The following is a 21,032-nucleotide window of genomic DNA, read 5'->3' on the forward strand; positions in this document are numbered from 1 at the left end:
AATGATAATATTTAAGGTTCAGAAACATGAAGCCCTGTGTCTATTTCCCTCAAATCAACTGCACAATAACAGGATGGTATGGACAAATGTTAGCCAATGAGGCTTGCCCCTTCCTCCCTCCCTACTCTACTTCCTTGTACCGCGAGGCTGAGGGTAGGGTACTTCCTGCAGGAATTCAGAAAGAAGTGACTCAATGCTCAACTGTTAATTTCAAAATTAGACTTTCACAGTCCATGGCAGAGGTAATAGCTTTAGGAGAAAAAGGCTTTGGGGGCATTAACAAATCCAATTCTTAGCTTGAGCACTAGGCACAGTAAAAAACCTAATACCAGGCAGACTAGATGAAGATCCCATAGCCCTGGGAAAAGAGAGAGTTGGAGAGGGGAGCAATAGATTGAGTCACTGATTGGGGTCCCTGAAAGGGAGCTCTTGTCCTACCCATTACCCAACCCAGGACAGGCAGCAGAGAAAAGGGTGTGGGCCATAGAATCCTCAGGTAGGTAGGGCGGTCTCTGAGCAGGAAAGGAAAGTTGTACTCAATTCTCATGGGGCTCAGGGAGAGCAAGCCCGGTCTCTAAGTGTCCCCACCCCACTGCACATGGCGACAGCAGCACTATGGGGCAACAGCTGCTCTGTTTCCTGGGCTCCCAGGGTGGTGAAGGAACCAACCCTCTTGTGGCCTCTCAGAGGACATCGGGCCTGCAAGAGCCTTGCAGCGAAGACAAACAGAACTACTAGTGCATGGAGGGATATTTTTGGAAACAGTTCCAATATGTTTTCATGTACTGTATGACCTTCCCCAGTCATCGAGTCAGGGATAAAGTGTTTTGAGTTCCTACCAAGACAATGAGCTTTAAGGTCAGGCCTGGTTCAGAAAGAGATTCAAGGTTCTTTAAGATTAGGATAGCACACGTCTGGGTTTCTTTCTTTTTTTTTTTTTTTTTAAGATTTTATTTATTTATTTGAAACAGAGAGAATGAGAGACAGAGAGCATGAGAGGGGGGAGGGTCAGAGGGAGAAGGAGACTCCCCGCCGAGCAGGGAGCCCGACGCGGGACTCGATCCCGGGACTCCAGGATCATGACCTGAGCCGAAGGTAGTCGCTTAACCAACTGAGCCACCCAGGCGCCCACGTCTGGGTTTCTATCTATTGTCTCACATTATTAAGAAGAGCCCCCTTTGAGCTTTTTGGAGTGACAGAAATGTTCTACATTTTTATTGTGTTCGTTATATGACTCTACTCATTTGCCAAAACTCATCCAACTGACCACTCAAAAGTCTATAAATTATACCTCTAAAATGATTTTTTAAAAAATATTTATTTATTTCAGAGACAGCACATGCGAGTGGGGGGCGCAGTTGGAGAGGGAGAGGGAGAGAAGCAGACTCCCCACTGAGCATGGAGCCTGACTCTGGCCTCCATCTCAGGACGCTGAGATCATGACCTAAGCCTAAATCAAGAGTCAGACGCTTAACCAACTGAGCCACTGAGGCATCCCTCAGAACTGATTTTTTATAAAGACACAGTATGCTGAGACTAGTGAGTGGAAATTTAATGAGCAGAATATTATAGCAACTAAAAGTAACTCCTCCAAATTGCTTATTAATTACAATAGAAAAAAGAGCAATTTCAATGGAGGCTAAGTGATACTACCTAACCAAAGAATCAAATCTAGGGGTGCCAACTTGATCTAGAATCAAATCGAGCTCCGCGTCGGGCTCCCTGCTCAGCAGGAAGCCTGTTTCTCCCTCTCCCACTCCCCCTGCTTGTGTTCTCCCTCTCCCTCCCCCTGCTTGTCTCTCCCTGTCAAATAAATAAATAAAATCTTTAAAAAAAAAAAAAGAATCAAATCTAATTGCCAAGGTTGGGGTTAAAATGAGCCTCCTGCTATGATGCCCTGAGGACACTCCCTTGTGGAATTCCTGCCAAAAATGTGTATCTTTATCTAATCACAAGAAAACATCATGTGGACATATTTTACATAATAGCTGGCCCACACTCCTCAAAATATCAAGGCCATGAAAGATGAAGAAAGGCTGAGGAACTGTTTCAGATTAAAGGCAACTAAATAAACGTGATCCTACATCGGATCCTGGACTCAAATCTAGAATATCTAGACAACTGGTGAAATTCAAATATAGAGTGGATTAGACCATTATTTTATCAATGTTAAGTTTTCAGGATTTTGGGGTGCCTGACTGGCTCAGTCAGTGAAGCATGTGACTCTTGATTTCAGGGTAATAAGTTTGAGCCCTGCATTGGCTGTAGAGATTACTTTAATCTTTTTTTTTAAGTTTCAGGATTTTGATAAATGTACTGAGGTCATGTTTAAGAAAAAGGCCATTGTTCTCAGGAAATTCACACAACTATCCATGGAAAAAGAGGCATGATGAATGCACATTACTCTCAGATTGCTCAGAGACAGAGAGAGGAAATGATAACTTGAATGGGGACATAATGTTAACAATTGGTGATTCTGGGTGAAGGGTATACAGGATTTCTTTTTCTTTTTTTTACTATTCTGGAACTTTTCTGTAAATGTGAAATTAAATCGAAATTAAGTTTTAAAAAGAGTCCTTTGTGGGGCGCCTGGGTGGCTCAGTCGTTAAGCGTCTGCCTTCGGCTCAGGTCATAATCCCAGGGTCCTGGGATCGAGCCCCACATCGGGCTCCCTGCTTGGCAGGAAGCCTGCTTCTCCCTCTCCCACTCCCCCTACTTGTGTTCCCTCTCTCACTGTGTCTCTGTCAAATAAATAAAATATTTAAAAAAAAAAAGAGTCCTTTGTAATGGTCAGTAAGCACATGAAAAGATGCTCAACATCTTTGTCATTAGAGAAATGTAAATCAAAGCCACAGTGAGATACCACTTCATACTCATTAGGATGGCTATAATCAAAAAGACAGATAAAAGCAAGTGTTGCCAAGAATAAGGAGACACAGAAACTGGATGTTTCTCAAAACATCCTTTTTCCTTAAAAAGTCAAACAGAGTTACCATTTAACCTAGCAATTCCACTCCTAGGTATATACCCAAGAGCATTAAAAACAGGTACTCAGATATATACTTGTACATTACCATCTTTTTTTTTTTTAAGATTTATTTATTTATTTGACAGAGAGAGACACAGCAGGAGAGGGAACACAAGCAGGGGGAGTGGGAGAGAAAGAAGCAGGCCCCCCGCGGAGCAGGGAGCCTGATGTGGGGCTCGATCCCAGGACCCTGGGATCATGACCTGAGCCCAAGGCAGATGCTTAACGACTGAGCCACCCAGGCGCCCCTCCAACTTATCTCTTAACTTAGACAAAAGACCCTGTGGGCAAAGCATCCCCAGATGGAAACTGAACTACTCACTCAAGCAGTAAGGATGGTCCTGAGCTGAGAAGACCCTGCTTGATTGACCCCAAGACAACCTGACCAACCTGACCATAACTGCCCAGCTGCATGCACCCAGTGACCTTTGCCCCACCTTTTCCTTATATAAACCTGGAAGTATATTTAGCACTTTGGAGACAGTCTTTTGAGACGCTAGTCTGCTGTCTTCCTGGTGTTGGCCTCACTAAATAAACTCCTTTCTTATTTCACCCCTGCTTGTCTTTCTGCCTGTGGATTTTGTCAGCGGCAACTGGCCAAACCTGGTCCTTTTGGGACCCTCTGGGACAGGTGCTCTTGCACCCCACGCAGCAGCTATAGATCAAAAGAGACCACATGGCCAGAGACAATGAGTGTCTCCCCAAAAACATGAGGAGACAGGAGTCTGAAAACCACATGGGCACCCGCTCCAAAATCTTGACTCTGTGTAATCCCTATAACCTAAGCATGCCCTGGAGAACAGGAAAAAATTCCCCAAAAGGGCTGAGATGAAATTATCTACCATCCCAGTGGGATGGGGACTTAAAATCAAACTAAGTTGATGTGTGCAAAGTAACAAGATGCCCTTTCTTTTGCTCCTCATTTGGGGCACTGTAATATTGTGATTTATAATAAGAAATATATATTTGGTCTTTATCCCCACTCCTAGCACAGAGTTCGTAAAACCCTTGGGATTTCCTAAATGATAAGCGCAATGAAGGTGTCTTTTGTTATTCATAACAAGCCCCTTTCCACTACATCTATATTTATGTTAATGAGGAGACTTTTGAAAGCCCCTAAGTGTGGGGATTGATTGCTAGGGGAACCAACTTTGTTGTTAGAGGTTATTAGAGGCTTGACCTCAGGGGAAGGGAGGAGCTGGAGGTTGAATCAATCACCAATGGCCATGACTTAATCAACTATGCCTATGTGATAATGAAGCTTCCATAAAAGCCCAGGAATTTGGGGGAGGGGGGGGACAGTTCTGAAAGCTTCTGGGTTGGTGCAGGGAGAGTGGCACCCAGAGAGGGCATGAGAAATCACGCCCTTCCCACATACTTTGCCATATGCATTTCTTCTATCTGGCTGTTTCTGAATTATATCCTGCAAAGGTCAGTGGAACTACCCCAGGTCAGTGGGGTCACGCTCAAACTAGTCTGGGTGGTCTGGACCAGCAGAAGGTCTTGTTAGGGCAGTTACTATTGCTTGAGGGGTGCTTCAGTTTCCATTTGCGTGAGTTAAAAGATAAGCTGGAAAGAACTTAAGGAAAAATGTGGGCAAAGGTCAGTGAGTATAAGCAAGTGGGCAGTTAAGGTCAGGTCTTGGAGTCTAGCTGGTGACACAATGAACATGAGGGTACATATATCTTTATGAATTAGTGTCCACATTTTCTTCAGATAAATACTGAGATGTGGAATTGCTGGACATGTAGTTCTATTTTTAATTTTTGAGGAAATTCCATACTGTTTTCCATAATGACCGCACCAAATTACATTCCAATCAACAGTGCACAAGAGTTCCCATTTCTCCATGTTCTCATCAGCCCTTGCTCTTTCTTGCTATTTTTTGTGTTTTTTATTTATTTTTAAAGATTTTATTTATTTTTTGACAGAGAGAGAGACAGCGAGAGAGGGAACACAAGCAGAAGGAGTGGGAGAGAGAGAAGGAGGTTTCCGCTGAGCAGGGAGCCCGATGTGGGGGTTCGATCCCAGGACCCTGGGATCATGACCTGAGCTGAAGGCAGACACTTAATGACTAAGCCACCCAGGCACCCCTATTTTTTTTTTTTTAAGATTTTATTTATTTGTGAGAGAGAGAATGAGAGACAGAGAGCATGAGAGGGAGGAGGGTCAGAGGGAGAAGCAGACTCCCTGCCGAGCAGGGAGCCCGATGCGGGACTCGATCCCGGGACTCCAGGATCATGACCTGAGCCGAAGGTAGTCGCTTAACCAACTGGGCCACCCAGGCGCCCAAGGCACCCCTATTTTTTGTTTTTTGTTTTGTTTTTAACAGGTGAGATGATATGTCATTGTAGTTCTGATTTGCATTTTCCTGATGATTAGTGATGTTGAGCACTTCGTCATGTACCCCACTGGCTATCTGTATGATAGATCTGCCCAGTTTTTACTTGGATTGTTCGGGGTTTGTTTGGTTTTTTTTTGCTATTGAGTTGTGTGAGTTCTTTATATATTTTGGATATTAACCTCTTATCAAATATATATCAGTTTTGCAAATTTTTCCCATCCCATAGGTTGCCTTTTCATTTCATTGATGTTTTTCTTCCTGTGCAGATGCTTTTTAGTTTGATATAGTCCCACTTGCTTATTTTTGCTTTTGTTGCCTTTGCTTTTGTGTCTTTAATCCATTTTAATTTTTGTGTATGGTATAAGATAGTAGATCACCTTCTTTGACCTTTTAAGATGGCAACTTATATTATCAAATTCCCTTTTATTGGAAGACTGTTGCATACTTGGAAAAAAGACATGTTACTGGCCTATTGTTATTTTAATGTGCTTCTGGATTCTGTTTGCTAATACTAATTTAAGATATTTGCTTTAATATTCTCAAAGGTTGCCCTCTGATATGTTGTTACTGCTGTAGTCATCTCTGTGCCATATTTCTCTGTTTGGGGTATTCCTCCAGAGGATGAAATCCTAGTTGCTCTGCTCCAGGGGGAGATATGGAAGAATATTGTGACTAGAAGGAGGCGAGCCTAGACAAGGAAGGGCTGGGATAAATTTGCCTTGAAATTAAGCCATGATGAAGAATAGTCAGGCAGAAAGCATAGGTCATCTGCATGTACTTAAAAACTATGAAGAAAAAAAAAGGTAGCATCAAGCTTAATGGTAAAATAATGAAAGAATATCCACTTAAGTCAGGAACAATATAAGAATGCTCATTCTTACTACTTTTTTTTTTTTTTTAAGATTTTATTTATTTATTTGAGAGAGAGAGAGAGAGCACATGAGGGGGGGAGGGTCAGAGGGAGAAGCATACTCCCCGCTGAGCAGGGAGCCCGATGCGGGACTCGATCCTGGGACTCCAGGATCATGACCTGAGCTGAAGGCAGTCGCTTAACCAACTGAGCCACCCAGGCGCCCTCATTCTTACTACTGTTAACATGGCTTTGGAGGTATTAACAAATGTATTTAAATAAGAAAAAGAGGTTTAACGTTGGAGGGAAAAAGATGGCAAAGGTATCATTATTTGTAGAAAACACCTTTATTTACCTGAAAATTCAGAACCACCACCAACAAAACTATTATAAGCAAGATGACAATTTAACAAAACGGTTGTATACCAAACTAATGTACAATGATCAAGAGGTTTCCTAAATAAGACAACCTACTGGATGTGAGAAAATATTTGCAAATGGTATATCTAATAACGGGTTAGATCCAAAGTATTTAAAGATACAACTCAACACACAGAAAACCAAATAAACCAATTTAAAATGTATAATATCTATAGAAAGGAAACTTCAAAATTCCACCAGAGAATGGAATGGCAGACTAAGAACCTCCAAAAATCCACTCCCTCCATAAAAGCAATGAGAACTCTGGCAAAAAATTTCAAAATCAACTTTTTCAGAACTCTGAAGATTAACCAAAGGCTCGCAACAATCTAAGGAACATTTAATCAAGAAAAAGGGCTGAATCCCAGTAAGAACAGGGAGCTTTTCAGAATTATAACTTGCCCTATTCTGATCCCCTTCTTCCCAGCTCTATGGTAGCTTTGAAAGTCAACAGCCTCATAACATAGTAGCTGTGGAACCCAGCTACCTAGCAACCACTGGAGAGAATAGACAGGTTTGGGGCTCCTGAAAAAGCCCCACTCCAAGAGAATTACATAGTTTGACCTTTTTAGAGGCTCCTGGAAATTCCCACTCACAGGGCTTATCTTTATTTGACCTCATTCAGAGCTTACTCACTGCGAAAGCCTTTTCCTGGAACATTTGTTTAAAAAAAGAAAATCAGTAGTGGCTGTTTAATATTGAAGGTACATGAAAAAGGGTAACAGTTAATAGAGCAAAGAAGAGACTGCCCAAAAACTGAAAAGGAAATGTGGGGAATGAGATGTCCATAGAAGACTTTGAAATATGCCAACACATTCCTGTGGAGCTAGAGGCCATTTGATGTACAAGCCAGTGCACATGCCCAGGAAAGACTTGAGAAGGCTCTAATCTCTCACCTCTGGTTAGTGCTGAGGCTCTGTATAAGCAGGAAGTGAAGGCTAAGCCTGAGTTGTAAACTGCCAGATTTAGGGTTTGCCCTAACACATAGACACAGACCCCTTGGCAAAGGCTGGGAAACTGACTGGTGCCAGGCATTTAAGGAATCTCTGTCCAATCACTGGCTAACCCCTAAGTTAAGTGAGTAGAGACTTTAGTGGCCACACATGACAAAGAAAACAGACTACAAAATTAGTACAGGAAAGTCACTAAACAAACACATAACAACAACCACTGCACCAAACATTAACTAAAAATAAATCCTGGATGGTAGATATCTGACTTACAGAGTTGCCAAATTATATTATTTAAAATGCCTGGTTTTCAATGAGAAATGATGAGATAAGCAACAGCACCCTGTTGCTAGTAGTTTTTTGGTGGAGTCTTTCAGGTTTTCTATATGTAGTATCATGTCATTTATAAACAGTGAAAGTTTTACTTCTTCCTTACCAATTTGAATGTCTTTTCTTTTTTCTATTGTCCGATTGCTGTGGCTAGGACTTCCAGTATATGTTGAAGTGGTGAGAGTGGACATCCTTGTCCTGTTCCGACCTTCGGGGAAAAGCTCTGTTTTTCCCCATTGAGTATGATGTTTGCTGTGGGTTTTTCATATATGGCCTTTATTATGCTGAGGTATATTCCCTCTAGATCTACCTTGTTGAGGGCTTTTATCATGAATGGATGTTGTACTCTGTCAACGCCTTTTCTGTGTTTATTGAGATGATCATATGGGTTTTATCCCTTCTCTTATTGAAATGATGTATCACATTGACTGATTTTTGAATATTCAAACACCCTTACATCCTGGGAATACAACCCCCTTGATCGTGATGAATGTTGTTTTTTTCATTGTATTGTTGGATTTGGTTTGTTAATATTTTGTTGAGGATTTTTGCATCTATATTCATCAGGGATACTGGCAAGTAGGTCTGTTTTTTTGTGGTGTCTTGCTACTTAATTTTTTTGAAAAAGATTTTATTTATTTATTTGACAGAGAGAGAGAAAGAGAGAGAGAGTGCACAAGCAGGGAGAATAGCAGGCAGAGGGAGAGGGAGAAGCAGGCTCCCTGCTGAGCAGAGAGCCCGATGTGGAACTTGATCTCATGACTTCAGGATCATGACCCAAGCCAAAGACAGACGCTTAACTGGGCCACCCAGGCGCCCCAATTTTTTTTTTTTTTTTTTTTTGAGAGAGAGAGAGCGAGCATGAGGGGGGTAGGGTCAGAGGGAGAAGCAGACTTCCCGCCGAGCAGGGAGCCTGATGTGGGACTCGATCCCGGAACTCCAGGATCATGACCTGAGCTGAAGGCAGTTGCTTAACCAACTGAGCCACCCAGGCGCCCCCTTTTTTTTTTTTTTTAAGATTTTATTTTTTATTTTTTTGACAGAGAGAGACATAGCGAGAGCAGGAACACAAGCAGGGGGAGTGGGAGAGGGAGAAGCAGGCTTCCGGCAGAGCAGGGAGCCCAATGTGGGACTCGATCCCAGGACCCTGGGATCATGACCTGAGCCGAAGGCAGACGCTTAACGACTGAGCCACCCAGGCGCCCCCAGGCGCCCCAATTTTAAGAGCTCTTTAATATCCCCCTAACATGTTAGTGATATTAGCCATTTGTCCGTTATATATGTTGCAAATATTTTCTCCTGGTTTGTCAATTGTCCTCTGACTTTGTTTATGATGGCTTTTGACCATGAGAAATGTTTTAATGCAAATTTATCAATTTTTTTTATTATTCTGGATTTCAAGTCATAGTTAGACTTTCCCTACACTGAAGCTAAAGAGGAAGTCATTCGTGTTGTCTGCTAGTACTTGCATAGTTTCAGTTTTTGCATTTAGATCTCTAATCCAGTTAGAATTTATTTATTTATTTTTTAAAGATTTTATTTATTTATTTGACAGAGAGAGACAGGAAGAGCTGGAACACAAGCAGGGCGAGTGGGACAGGGAGAAGCAGGCTTCCTGATGAGCAGGGAGCCCGATGCGGGGCAGACGCTTAACAACTGAGCCACTCAGATGTTCCAGAATTTATTTTTATGTAAAGTGTTAGGTATGGTTCTACCTTTTTTTTTTTTTTTTTAAAGATTTTATTTATTTATTTGAGACAGAGAGCATGAGAGGGAGGAGGGTCAGAGGGAGAAGCAGACTCCCCGCCGAGCAGGGAGCCCGATGCGGGACTTGATCCCGGGACTCCAGGATCATGACCCGAGCCGAAGGCAGTCGCTTAACCAATTGAGCCACCCAGGCGCTCGGTATGGTTCTAACTTTTATCGTTCCCCAAATAGCTACTCAGTTGTTTTCAGCACTATTTTTTAGAAAGTCCATTTTTGCCCCAGTAGCTTGAGATGACCCTTTACCAATATTCCAAGTTTCCAAATGTGCCTTGGTCTATTTTGGGGCTTTCTATTCTATTCTATTCTGCTGGTCTGTTTGTCTACTCATGCACTGATACTGCACAGTTTTGTTATAGAGGCTATATTTATAGTATGTTTTCTTGTCTGATAAGGCTAGGGCTCCTCAGATTTTCCTTTTCGTTGTTTGCCAAAATATTTTTGCATATTTGTTTTTTTCTATATTGTATTCTTGCTGAAAATGCATAGCCTGCATTTAATCATGAGGACACTGAGGGAAATTGTATACAACAATTGGCTAATATTCTTCACAAAAACATTAAGGTCATGAACAAAAAAGAAAGATGAAGGAATTTTCCAGAATTAAAGGAGAGTAAGGAAACATGACAAATGTACTATGTGGTCCTAGATAGATAAAAGGATATGGGACAAGTGACAAGTTTAAATGAGGTCTATAGATTAGATAATAATAATGCACCAATATTACTTTACTGGTTGACTGTACTAGGTTTATGTAGGTTATAAACATTTGGGGAAACTGGGTAAAGGATATATGGGAATTCTTTATAATATTTTGGCAATCTTTTTATAAACCTGAAATGATTTCAAATTAAAAAATAAAAACATTTGGGGCGCCTGGGTGGCTCAGTTGTTAAGCGTCTGCCTTCGGCTCAGGTCATGATCCCAGGGTCCTGGGATCGAGCCCCATGTCAGACTGTCTGCTCGGCGGGAAGCATGCTTCTCCCTCTCCCACTCCCTCTGCTTGTGTTCCTGCTCTCACTATCTCGTTCTGTCAAATAAATAAATAAAATCTTAAAAAAAAATGTAAAAACATTTCAAGATGAGAAAAAATTTAATTATACATAATAAATATTTATTATATTAATAAAATATTGGAATATTACATATAATCAATCTCTTTGCCAAACGTAGGAGTTACAGACTTGTTACTGGCAAGAGTGAAGCAAATGGGTGAGCAAAACTATTGTGATGTAGGAGCATTTCCTAGTTTAGCTTTCATTAAACTGTCAGTGCAGGAACTGGATTCCTAGGAAGGTTACAATGTTTCCTGATAAGACTTGCCAACCGCTTCTGGGAATGATGTTGGCATTACTTGAAGGTGCAGACCAGATGGCCTGCCTTCTGATGCATTTGGGCAAGTAGCAGAGGCAAGGGGAGGTTGGATAAATATGTGGAAGGGTTATTTAATGTGATACAGTACCAAAACTCTAAGGACTTGCAGCTAATTTAAAATTCCAACTTTTGAACCTTTATCCAGGCCACCCTAGAGTTAAAAGCCTTGACTCACTCTCAAACTCAGAAGAAGAGAGCTAAATGATTAACAGAGGCAGGGAGAAAGGCTGTGGTAAAAATGCATTCCTGATGGCCCAGAAAGTGCTGCTTGCTGACATATAAAGTCAGAGTTTAGTATCAGCAAGCAAAGCTGCTTGATTCTCATAACTCATCAGCCTCTGTCACTCTGTATGTGGATCAGCTTTTCTGCCCAGGTCAGAGAGCAGGGATCCCTTAGAAGAGCATGTTGTACTTGCTGTGGGGTACCTGATGTCTGGGTTTTCTGACTGGGAAGCATTTCTGACTCACCTCATGTGGAGCTTCTGAACTGCCCGTTCTTGGAGAAAATCTTTTCTCCGGTACTTCAAATGACTCTTAGAAGAACCATGGCTTGCCCACTGGAGGGGCCTCTGTAAAATAAAGCAGGTTGGCTAGACTTTGTTTTCAAGAAAGTAGAATTAGAAAATCAATCCTTACATTACATGTTAACACATTGATGGTCAGCCTCACACATGGATATTTTAAATCTGGGGGTATTTCAGCGCGACATCTGAGAGCTATGCATTATAAAAACAGAAAAGCATGTACTCTTTTTTTTTTTTTTTTTTGTCAGCTTTCTTAGCCTGTGATACCCTAAAGATGCAAAATTAATCATACTGAATAGAGAAAACATAACAAATTACTTAATACCTTTGACTGAATTCTACCTTTATTAAAAAGGCAAGCAGCTAGTGGTTTACATTATAGTGTGTACCTTAAATTAAGTTAGAAACTGTTATAAGATGGAAGATTTTTGTGGTCATCAGTTTTCAAAAACACTTCAGATAAAGGCTACCTAGAATAATTACAAGTACATTTTAAGAGTTATAAACTCACCTTGCAGGAAGTAATTTGTTGAACTATACTAGAGGTTTTACCAGAAAGGAAGAACAATGTCATAAATAATTTTGTGAGTCACATTAAAAGGAATTTGATGGGACGTCTGGGTGGCAAAGTTGGTTAAGTATCCCACTCTTGGTTTCAGCTCAGGTCGTGCTTTCAGGGTCGCGAGATAGAGCTCCGCATCAGGCTCCATGCTCAGTGCAGAGTCTGTTTGAGATTCTCTCTCCCTCTCTCTCTGCCCCTCCCGCTCATTCTCTCTCTCCCTCTCAAATAAGTAAATCTTTATTTTTTAAAAAGATTTTATTTATTTGTCAGAGAGAGAGTGAGCGCACAAGCAGAGGGAGCGGCAGGCAGAGGGAGAAGCAGGAGCAGGAGAAGGAGGAGCCTAATGCAGGTCTCGATCCCAGGGGCCTGAGATCATGACCTGAGCTGAAGGCAGGTCAGACTGAGCCACCCAGGCATCCCCAAAATAAGTAAATCTTTAAAGAAAAAAAAAAAGAATTTGGTGAGAAGGGTGATTGGTAAAATCTATCTTGTAGTTAAGAAATCTAACTTGAAGAGTTGTAGAGCTTGACACTGTTGGGATATAGTTGCACACATTTGCTGCTCATGCTTCATATACTAATGCAAAATGATAATAAAGGTAGTAATTATGAGGGCTTCAATTATGCCAAACTACCAGATATATAATTAATAAAGTACTAAAATAATATTTTAAAAATAATCATAACTGGGGCACCTGGGTGTCTCAGTTGGGTAAGCGTCTGCCTTCGGCTCAGGTCATTATCTCAGGGTCCTGGGATCCAGCCCGGTGTCTGGCTCCCTGCTCAGCAGGAAGTCTGCTTCTCCCTCTCCTTCTGCCCCTCCCTCCTTCTCGTGCTCTCTCTCAAATGAATAAATAAAATCTTTAAAAAATTATAACTACCATTTCTTTAAAAAAAGCATATAACTCAGTTAGTAGACTTACTAAATTGGATCAGAACTATATTATTGGAGGTATATTTTAGGTTTGTGGGTTCTCATAAAACAAAACTCACAAGTTCTCTAGAATTATCAGAACCACTGAGGGCTAGCAATTAATGCAAAGGAACTGGGGGTTTGGTTAGAGATAGTTGGTTACAATCCCAAACTCTAATGCTATAGTCACACCATTTATACCACTCAATTACCTAGAAAATCAGCTGAATTTGAGCACTTTTAGTCATGGGTCCAAATTCATTTACATATGTTAATACTGAAGCTATGGCAGTTGTCTTGTTATAAATACCTTGCCTCACATTGTAATGTAAAATGTGTGATATTTAGCACTGCTTATATGAATTATATAAATAATAGAAAATTTGGATAAATTGAGGCTTTTAAAATTAGTATTATTATTGTTACTTTTTCCATTAGTACCTGCAGCTTCAGCAATGACTTTGTGACACTGTGTCTTAACAGTGACCAGTTCTGTAGCTTTTGAAATGCTGGATTTTCAGTTGTTTGTTTTGTTTGTTTTTTAGAAAGAGAGAAAGAGAAAGAGAGAGTGCACACGGGCAAGCAGGGGAAGGAGCAGCGAGAGAGAGAAGAATCTTAAGCAGGCTCCAAGCCCAGCACGGAACTGACTCAGGGCTTGATCTCATGATCGAAGGTCATGACCTGAGCTGAAATCAAGAGTTGGTCGCTTAACTGACTGAGCCACCCAAGCACCCCTGGATTTTCAGTTGTAAGGCAGATTTTGTCAGTGGCTTTTCTCTTATTAAATTCTCTAATATTAGGGGCGCCTGGGTGGCTCAGTTTGTTGGGCGGCTGCCTTCGGCTCGGGTCATGATCCCAGAGTCCCAGGATCGTGTCCTGCATCAGGCTCCCTGCTCGGTGGGGAGTCTGCTTCTCCCTCTGACCTTACCCCCTCTTGTGCTCTCTCTTTCACTTTCTCTCTCTCTAATAAATAAAATAAAATCTTTAAAAAAAATAAATTCTCTAATATTAATGAACAATGAAACATCCATTAAATTATTAGGAAATCATATATATTATACTGGATTGTATAATGCTGAGAAGTTTATGTCTTCAACAAAATTGTTAGACCTGTCCCTGACTTTGAGCAATAACCACATTATAGTCATTAACTGAAAAGTAAAGATAAGAATATGCCATTGTTTCTACTATGTGAAAAATAAAACCTTGTAAATCATAAAACATCCCAACTCTTATTACAACTATTTAAAAGACTGTGAACTTATCAAAATGCATATGAAAAGAGTTTTTTGTTTTTTTTCTAAAGTAAGCTCCACATCCAACATGGGGCTTTAACTCATGACCCTGAGATCATGAGCCACATGCTCTACCCAGTGAGCCAGTCAGGCCCCCTGAAACACGTTTTAATATACTTTACAATGGGTAGATTTATCTGAATTCTCAGGCATGGTTATAGCAGAGCAAGAATTCTCTAGCAAATTCAATAAAAAGCATGACTGAAAAACATTTGAAAAGTTCTATGGGAGAAGTGCCAGCAAAGACCGCAGGATTCGACAGACAAGAAGGGGAATTCAAGAGAGCACCATCCCACAGGAGGCCAGAAAGGCTCCATCAAGAACATAGTGGTCACTAGTCTTGGGCAAGAGCGGGGACAGCTTTTCCAGAGACTGGAAGAAAGGGAGCATGTAGCCTGTTGTTTTTGTTTTCCTAGCATCTCTTATCTCTGCTTTTGGTAACAGTCCCAAATTTTTGTTTGGGGACCCACTAAGAGGTGGGAGAAGTGGGAGTATGATCTAAGAGAAGCCAATCAGATTCTATTTATCTCAGGAATTTGAAAGTTCATAAAAGAAACACAAGAGGGGAAATGACTGGACCTTGGTCATTCTGGTGGCATTGGCTCAAAGGGGACTCCTGAGTTCCTATGGTTTATGCCTTTTCCAAGCCCTGACTGCTTAGCTTTTCCTTACCTGTGAGTCCTGTAGGTTCTTAACCCCAAATTCAATTTTGTCAGTTTGCCAGTCAAATTCTGTTATGTGCAAATAAAGAGCTGTATGAGATACAGAAGGTGTGTATACATAGAAACATTTTAAGTATGAGGTGAGAAGAGGAAGTCTGTTCTCTCTTGCAGAGGCAAGTGGGTAGATAATATGAAAAACTGTGGTGAACTTATGGAAGGGAGCTGATCAAGGATAAGTATAAAGATCAAGGATAAGTAAAAGGACTGCTCATCAGTGCTGAGAGTTCAGCCAAATTTGCAGAATATTAATTTGTGGTGATTTCATTTGGGAACCTAGGTGCAGGAAAGGAGAAAGGACATAATTGGACTGATTGAAAGTTAGGAGCTAGCAGAGCTATGTGTCAGAAAGTTGACATGAGGATATTAAAGAGCTTTCAGGAGAAGTTGATGGCTACTATCATGCATGCTACGCAGAACAGGAAAGGAAATAAAGCTAAGAAGGTGTTATTGTGGGAAAAGGGGAGGACTGAGGGATGAGGTTTGGGTTAGTTGATAACAGACTAGGGAATAAAAGAAAGACCTGAAAATTTAAAAGGCTGCTCTATTGCAGTCCAGATCTAGAAGAAAGAAAATCAGGGGATAAGGTCCAGGGTGTGGGTGAGGGGCTTTGAGAATTGGGATGTTGATTAAGGATCTTGAGGCACATTAAGCCCAGGGTCATTACCTGGCTACTGAAGTTGATGATGTCAGATGAGATGCAAGAGCAGTAACTGGCTCACCTAAATTTTACCAAATTGGAAACGTTTTTGTTTTGTTTTTTATGAATGGGAGGCATTCTACTAGAAGGCTGGTAGATAGCCACTTAAAAATAAAGTTCCCTTAAGAGAGTAAGACTAGCTACAGTGTAGCACAGTGGCTAACTGTGTAGGTTCTCGGCTCTGTGTCTTTACTGATTGTCTAACCCTGAGGAAGTTACTTATCTTTCTGTGCCTCAGTTTCTTCAACTATAATATAAAGATAATAGTACCTACTTCACAGGATCATTGTAAGAATTGAATGAATTAATACGTATAAAATGTTTGGTAAATACTGAGCACTTCATAAATACCAGCTATTATTAATAAAGGGAGACAGATATATAAATAAATTATAATACAATGTTATGATATTTGTACAAACATACAGAAAATGACAGGGGCATTTAAACTGTACTTGGGATAATCAGGGAAGTTTTCACTGAGGTGATAGAGGCAAAAACAAAAGAAAGTCCAAGAGTTGGACAAAGAGCATAGGGAAAGTGGTAAGATCCATGTTTAATGCTCACCAGGAGGCAGGCATCGTGCTAGCTGTTTTAAGTATATCACCACACTTAATACCATGTCCCTGCAAGATACGTATCTTCCTTTTTCTGAGGACGAAAGGTAACAGAGTTTAACTAACTTGCCCCTGGGCACAAAGGAATGAAAAGAAACTGAGATTTTTAATTAAAGAAGTTGGTCTGGCACAAGAGGGACTCAGCAAAGGGAAAAATCTGGATCACTGAACGCTAGCGGGGAGCTGGGAGAATTGAAGCTATATTCACAACAGAGATCAGATTATAAAAGATTTTTGCTTGTCTTACGAGAAGTCTGCACCTGAATCTGTGGACAACGCTGAATGCGTAAAAGGCTTTTTTAAGCAGGACCTACACAAAGAGTTGAAACCGAGCAGGTCGGCAGGCACGGTGATGGTCAGATTGGTCCGTCCCCCTCCACTTACTGAGCGCCAGGGCGCCGACCCAGCAGCGAAGAGCAGCGGAGATGCAACCAGGAAGAGACGCAGCTGGGAAAGCTGTCCCTCCGCCCACGTCGCCCGACGGCCGAAGCCGCTAGGCGGGTTGTTTCACAGGTTTCGGGACTCCCCTCATGTGAGAAGCCGGGTTGGCAGCGTGCTCCGGAGCCATAGCCTGCGTCCTCCCGCTCCAAGACAGCCCGGCCACCAGCGCCCCCTGCCGTCGGCATCCCCCCCCCACCTTCCACCTTAGCCCAGCTGCAGGTCTTCTAACTCAACTCCCTAAGCCGTGGCCCCTTCTTTTTTCCGGCGGCGCCGCCGCACATCCGGTCACGTGCGAGCCAGGTCACGTGAGAGACGATCACGTGCCGGGGCCGCGGAGCTCGGGGTTCGGGGCTCGGCTTCCGCGAATCTGCGGGCCTCGGGTGCGGTCGTGGCTGCGCCGGAGCCCGCCGAACTGCACGGCCGGGATGGTGAGGGCGATGGGCAGGGGCGGGCAGGAGCCGGCCGGGGTGGGCCGGGGTGGGCCGGGGCCGCCGCCTCCCCGAAGCTCAGCCTCTCTTCTCCGTCCTTCCCGCTGCAGATGAACCGGACGACACCGGACCAGGAGCGGGCGCCGGCGTCCGAGCCCGTGTGGGAGCGACCCTGGTCGGTGGAGGAGATCCGCAGGAGTAGCCAGAGCTGGTCGCTGGCGGCTGATGCGGGCGTGAGAGGCGGGCCCCAGGGACGGGAGGGGAGCGCGGGCCGTCTGGGGTGACGCGCGGCCTGCGAGCAGGAGGACGGGAGCAGCGATTCCTTCTCCACTCGGTCAATCCCGCTGCCTCTCTTATTTTTAATAACACGTCCTTTCTCGCGCTCAAAAACGCCAAGGTGGCGGACCCTAGGCACCTGGGCTGGGGCGGGCCCGTCGTCCTTAGCCGGCTGAGTGCCCCCACTCGGACTGCAGCCCAGATGCGGGGTTCTCTTCCTTGTTTGGGTTTTCTAGCGGTGCACCCATCTCCATCCCGAGGGAGGCAGATTTTTCTCAGAGCCGCGGAATTGCTAGGGCACCAGTGAAGCCATTCCACGTTGGGACCCGGACTGTATGGGGAGGTAGACAAGCCTCTATATAGAGATCCCTGAGTGGGACTTTAAGGGCTGGGGACCCTGGAAACTCAAAACTGTGATTCCAAAGTCCTATATGAATACATTTTTTTTTTTTTTTTAATAAGAGTGGTGGTTTGTTATTTCGCTCTTCGTTTGGGATTTCTGAAGAATGATAACCAGACAAGACTTTAAAATTTCTCCAGAAATGAGGTAGCAAGTGTCCATTGACTCCTTGCCACTGTTTCGATGAGCTTCTTTAATGTTTTTCAGTGCTGCTTGGTCTTGGGTACTGTCAAAAGCGGCATCCCTACATTCTAGCACACACACACTCACACAAAGGTGAAAAGAAATGGGTCCTTTTTTTCTTTTGATGCACGGAATAGACGCATGTGATATTGATATTGCTGTATGTTTGTTTTTTAAATAGCTCCTACAGTTTCTACAGGAATTCTCACAGCAGACTATCTCTAGGACCCATGAAATCAAGAAACAAGTGGATGGACTAATCCGGGAAACTAAAGCCACAGATTGTCGCCTTCATAATGTCTTCAATGACTTCCTTATGCTGTCTAATACCCAGTTCATTGAGAATGTGAGTTACTTAATTGTATCAGACTTATAAATAGTGTTTTTTGGAGAAGCAAGAGTCTGTTGTGATATTAAGTGATTTATTATTAGTTACCCTCCTTAAATTTGATGAATGTAGGGGTTCTTGGGAATTGAAGCTTCTTTCTCTAGGATTAATGCCTTTTTCTAATTAATAAAGTTTATTTTCTCAAGACTTTAAAAAAATCTAATGATACAATTTTCTTACATTCTAGTTTTTCCACCCCTTTTTAGTTTTAGTTGTGCTGACTTGTATGGCATTCCAACAAGCCTTATTGTGGGCATGTTCTGTTAAGGAGAGCTATACACCTAGTTTGATCCTCTGGGCACCAGAATATGGCTGCAATATTGACTGTGTCCATCACGTTTTGATGTTATATTAAAGGCATGTGTGTGCCTACTTGGAATAGTCTTTTTTTTTTTTTTTTTTTGTAATATTAACATTTTGTTACAATGGCTGAACCTGTGATACAGAATCAACTCTAAACAGAGTACTGAGCTTTGAGCCATGTGTGATTTTCCCTATATATGTATTGACTTTCTAAGTGCTAGGTCCCAGGAATACATAGGTAAATTAGATAGATCTTTCTTTAGAGAAGATCACAATCCTCCATAATAGTGTAATTCCCGAATAGAAAGGAAACAAATGTGGCTAGAGCCCAGTGAGTGAAGGGGAGAGTGTTAAGAGATGAGAATGGAGAAGCTTAGTTAAGCTGATTTCTATGTCTCATAGGAAGGTTAACTTTGTGAGTGTCAGCCTTAACTAATCTGTGAAAGGAGGATTATTAAAGTAGTCTATCTCCTGAGATTGTTAGGTGTAAAGTAGTAGAAAGGATTTTGAAAATTGCAAAATTATAAAAGCCCAAGATTCAGGATTGTGAAGAGAAGGCCAAATATTGTCATGCAGGTATCTTTTGCCACATAGTAATGCATTTTTTTAGTAGTTCATGTTGAATTGCCACTACTGTTTTTGGGAAACTGTGTAAAATAAGGATATTAGTAAAGATGTTAGAGATCTCCTTGCTAGTAAGTTTAAGATATGGCAAGTATTGGGGCACCTGGGTGGCTCAGTCGTTAAGATGTGGCAAGTATTCGGGCGCCTGGGTGGCTCAGTCGTTAAGCGTCTGCCTTCGGCTCAGGTCATGATCCCAGGGTCCTGGGATCGAGTCCCACATCGGGCTCTCTGCTCAGCAGGAAACCTGCTTCTCCCTCTCCCACTCCCCCTGCTTGTGTTCCTGCTCTCGCTATCTCTCTCTGTCAAATAAATAAAATCTTTAAAAAAAAAAAAAAAGATGTGGCAAGTATCCTAGTAAAATCTGTAGTCACTTTTTGGTCATCTATATAGAATGTCAGTGCTTGGTTCTGAGCTTCTTTCTCACTGGCAGAGGCGGTTTACAGGTATATGCAGCCCCGTTTCCTTTTCATCAAGCCAAATTTGGTCTCCTTTTAAGTATACTTGTTTGTCCTCATTCTGTACCTTTCTTGCTGGGTCAAGTGCTTTAGCTCTTCTCTGCAGTCAGTGCTGAAGCCCTAGAATGGGCAAGGAGTAGAATTGGAAGGGTCCCTTTGTACCCAATGTGCCTGTACCACATGGTACTAAATTGGTCCCCAATTGAATTTTTTGTGAGGGAGGCATCATAAGCTATTTTTTTTAATCACAGTCTTCATGTCATACTTACCTTTTATTCATCTGTCATGTTCTGGCCAAGTCTTTTTAGATTTTGAGTTTTCCTTGATCTAGTGGGTATTTTTGTTCCTGTTTTTTTTTTTGGTAGTAGTTCTTTATTTCTTTTTTTTTTAAAGATTTTATTTATTCATTTGAGACACAGAGATACAGAGAGAGAGAGAGAGAGAGCATGAGCAGGGAGAGAGGCAGAGAGAGAGGGAGAAGCAGGCTCTGCTGAGCCAGGAGCCCGATGTGGGGCTCGATCCCAGGACCCTGGGATCATGACCTGAGCCGAAGGCAGACGCTTAACCATCTGAGCAACCCAGGCGCCCCAGTAGTTCTTTATTTCTGTTCACTTCTTGGATTCCCTGTTTTCCATACATCTTGCCATTGCCTTAGTCCTTACGCTTCTTCCCCTTCATTCTGTAGCCAGAATTCCCCTCTCAACGTGCCTGTTGCCACTGCCAAGTTTTACTGCTTCTCACACCTCCCTGTAATGCCACGTGTTACCTGGTGTTCGCATTCGTGGCAGAACATGGTGATGTGAAGAGTACAGCTGATGTGTAACAAAACTCTGAAAAAATCTATGTGCCGTTAATATTTTTGGCAGTGATTTGGCTTTTTATGTGTTTTTCTCAAACCCTGACATTGGTACTCATATATTACAATTCTGGCTTGAATGATGGTGCCATTTGGTTCCATGGTAGTTTATTGGAAAGGTATTCAAAGTCACAGGTAGGTTTCTGGGTTTTAGTAATTAACCTCAGAAGCAGGTTGAAAAATGCATTACAGAATTAGTGAAATTAAAGAGCAATCAGAACTTTCTAGGGCAAGAGAAATTAGTACCTTTAGTAAAGGCTCAAGAGGGGACTCTGAAGGAGAAATACTG

The 21,032-nt window shown here is 42.2% G+C and overlaps 1 protein-coding gene and 1 long non-coding RNA gene across 9 annotated transcripts in view; one reads left to right on the forward strand and one right to left on the reverse strand.

Moving 5' to 3' along the window:
* LOC123846633 (uncharacterized) overlaps positions 1-17,012 on the reverse strand; it is a 38,731-nt gene extending 21,719 nt beyond the window's left edge. Inside the window, exons 1-2 of the long non-coding RNA XR_010412502.1 lie at positions 16,774-17,012; positions 11,529-11,629 (exon numbers count right to left, since the gene is read on the reverse strand). This is a non-coding gene — a long non-coding RNA (uncharacterized LOC123846633). The remainder of the gene's footprint in view (positions 1-11,528; positions 11,630-16,773) is intronic.
* Positions 17,013-17,105: 93 nt separating this feature from the next.
* The window catches only part of LOC123847090 (WASH complex subunit 2-like), a 53,731-nt gene continuing 49,804 nt past the window's right edge, over positions 17,106-21,032 (forward strand). For all 8 annotated transcript variants that reach the window (XM_064594948.1, XM_064594951.1, XM_064594952.1 and 5 more), the window contains exons 1-3: positions 17,106-17,258; positions 17,369-17,491; positions 18,299-18,463. In XM_064594948.1, coding sequence (XP_064451018.1) covers positions 17,256-17,258; positions 17,369-17,491; positions 18,299-18,463 — 291 coding nt within the window. In that variant the 5' untranslated portion in view covers positions 17,106-17,255. The remainder of the gene's footprint in view (positions 17,259-17,368; positions 17,492-18,298; positions 18,464-21,032) is intronic.

Source organism: Mirounga angustirostris, unplaced genomic scaffold (assembly GCF_029215605.1).
Source record: "Mirounga angustirostris isolate CCGP_5_RB_7025 unplaced genomic scaffold, mMirAng1.0.hap1 SCAF_6, whole genome shotgun sequence".
Lineage (NCBI taxonomy): Eukaryota > Metazoa > Chordata > Mammalia > Carnivora > Phocidae > Mirounga > Mirounga angustirostris.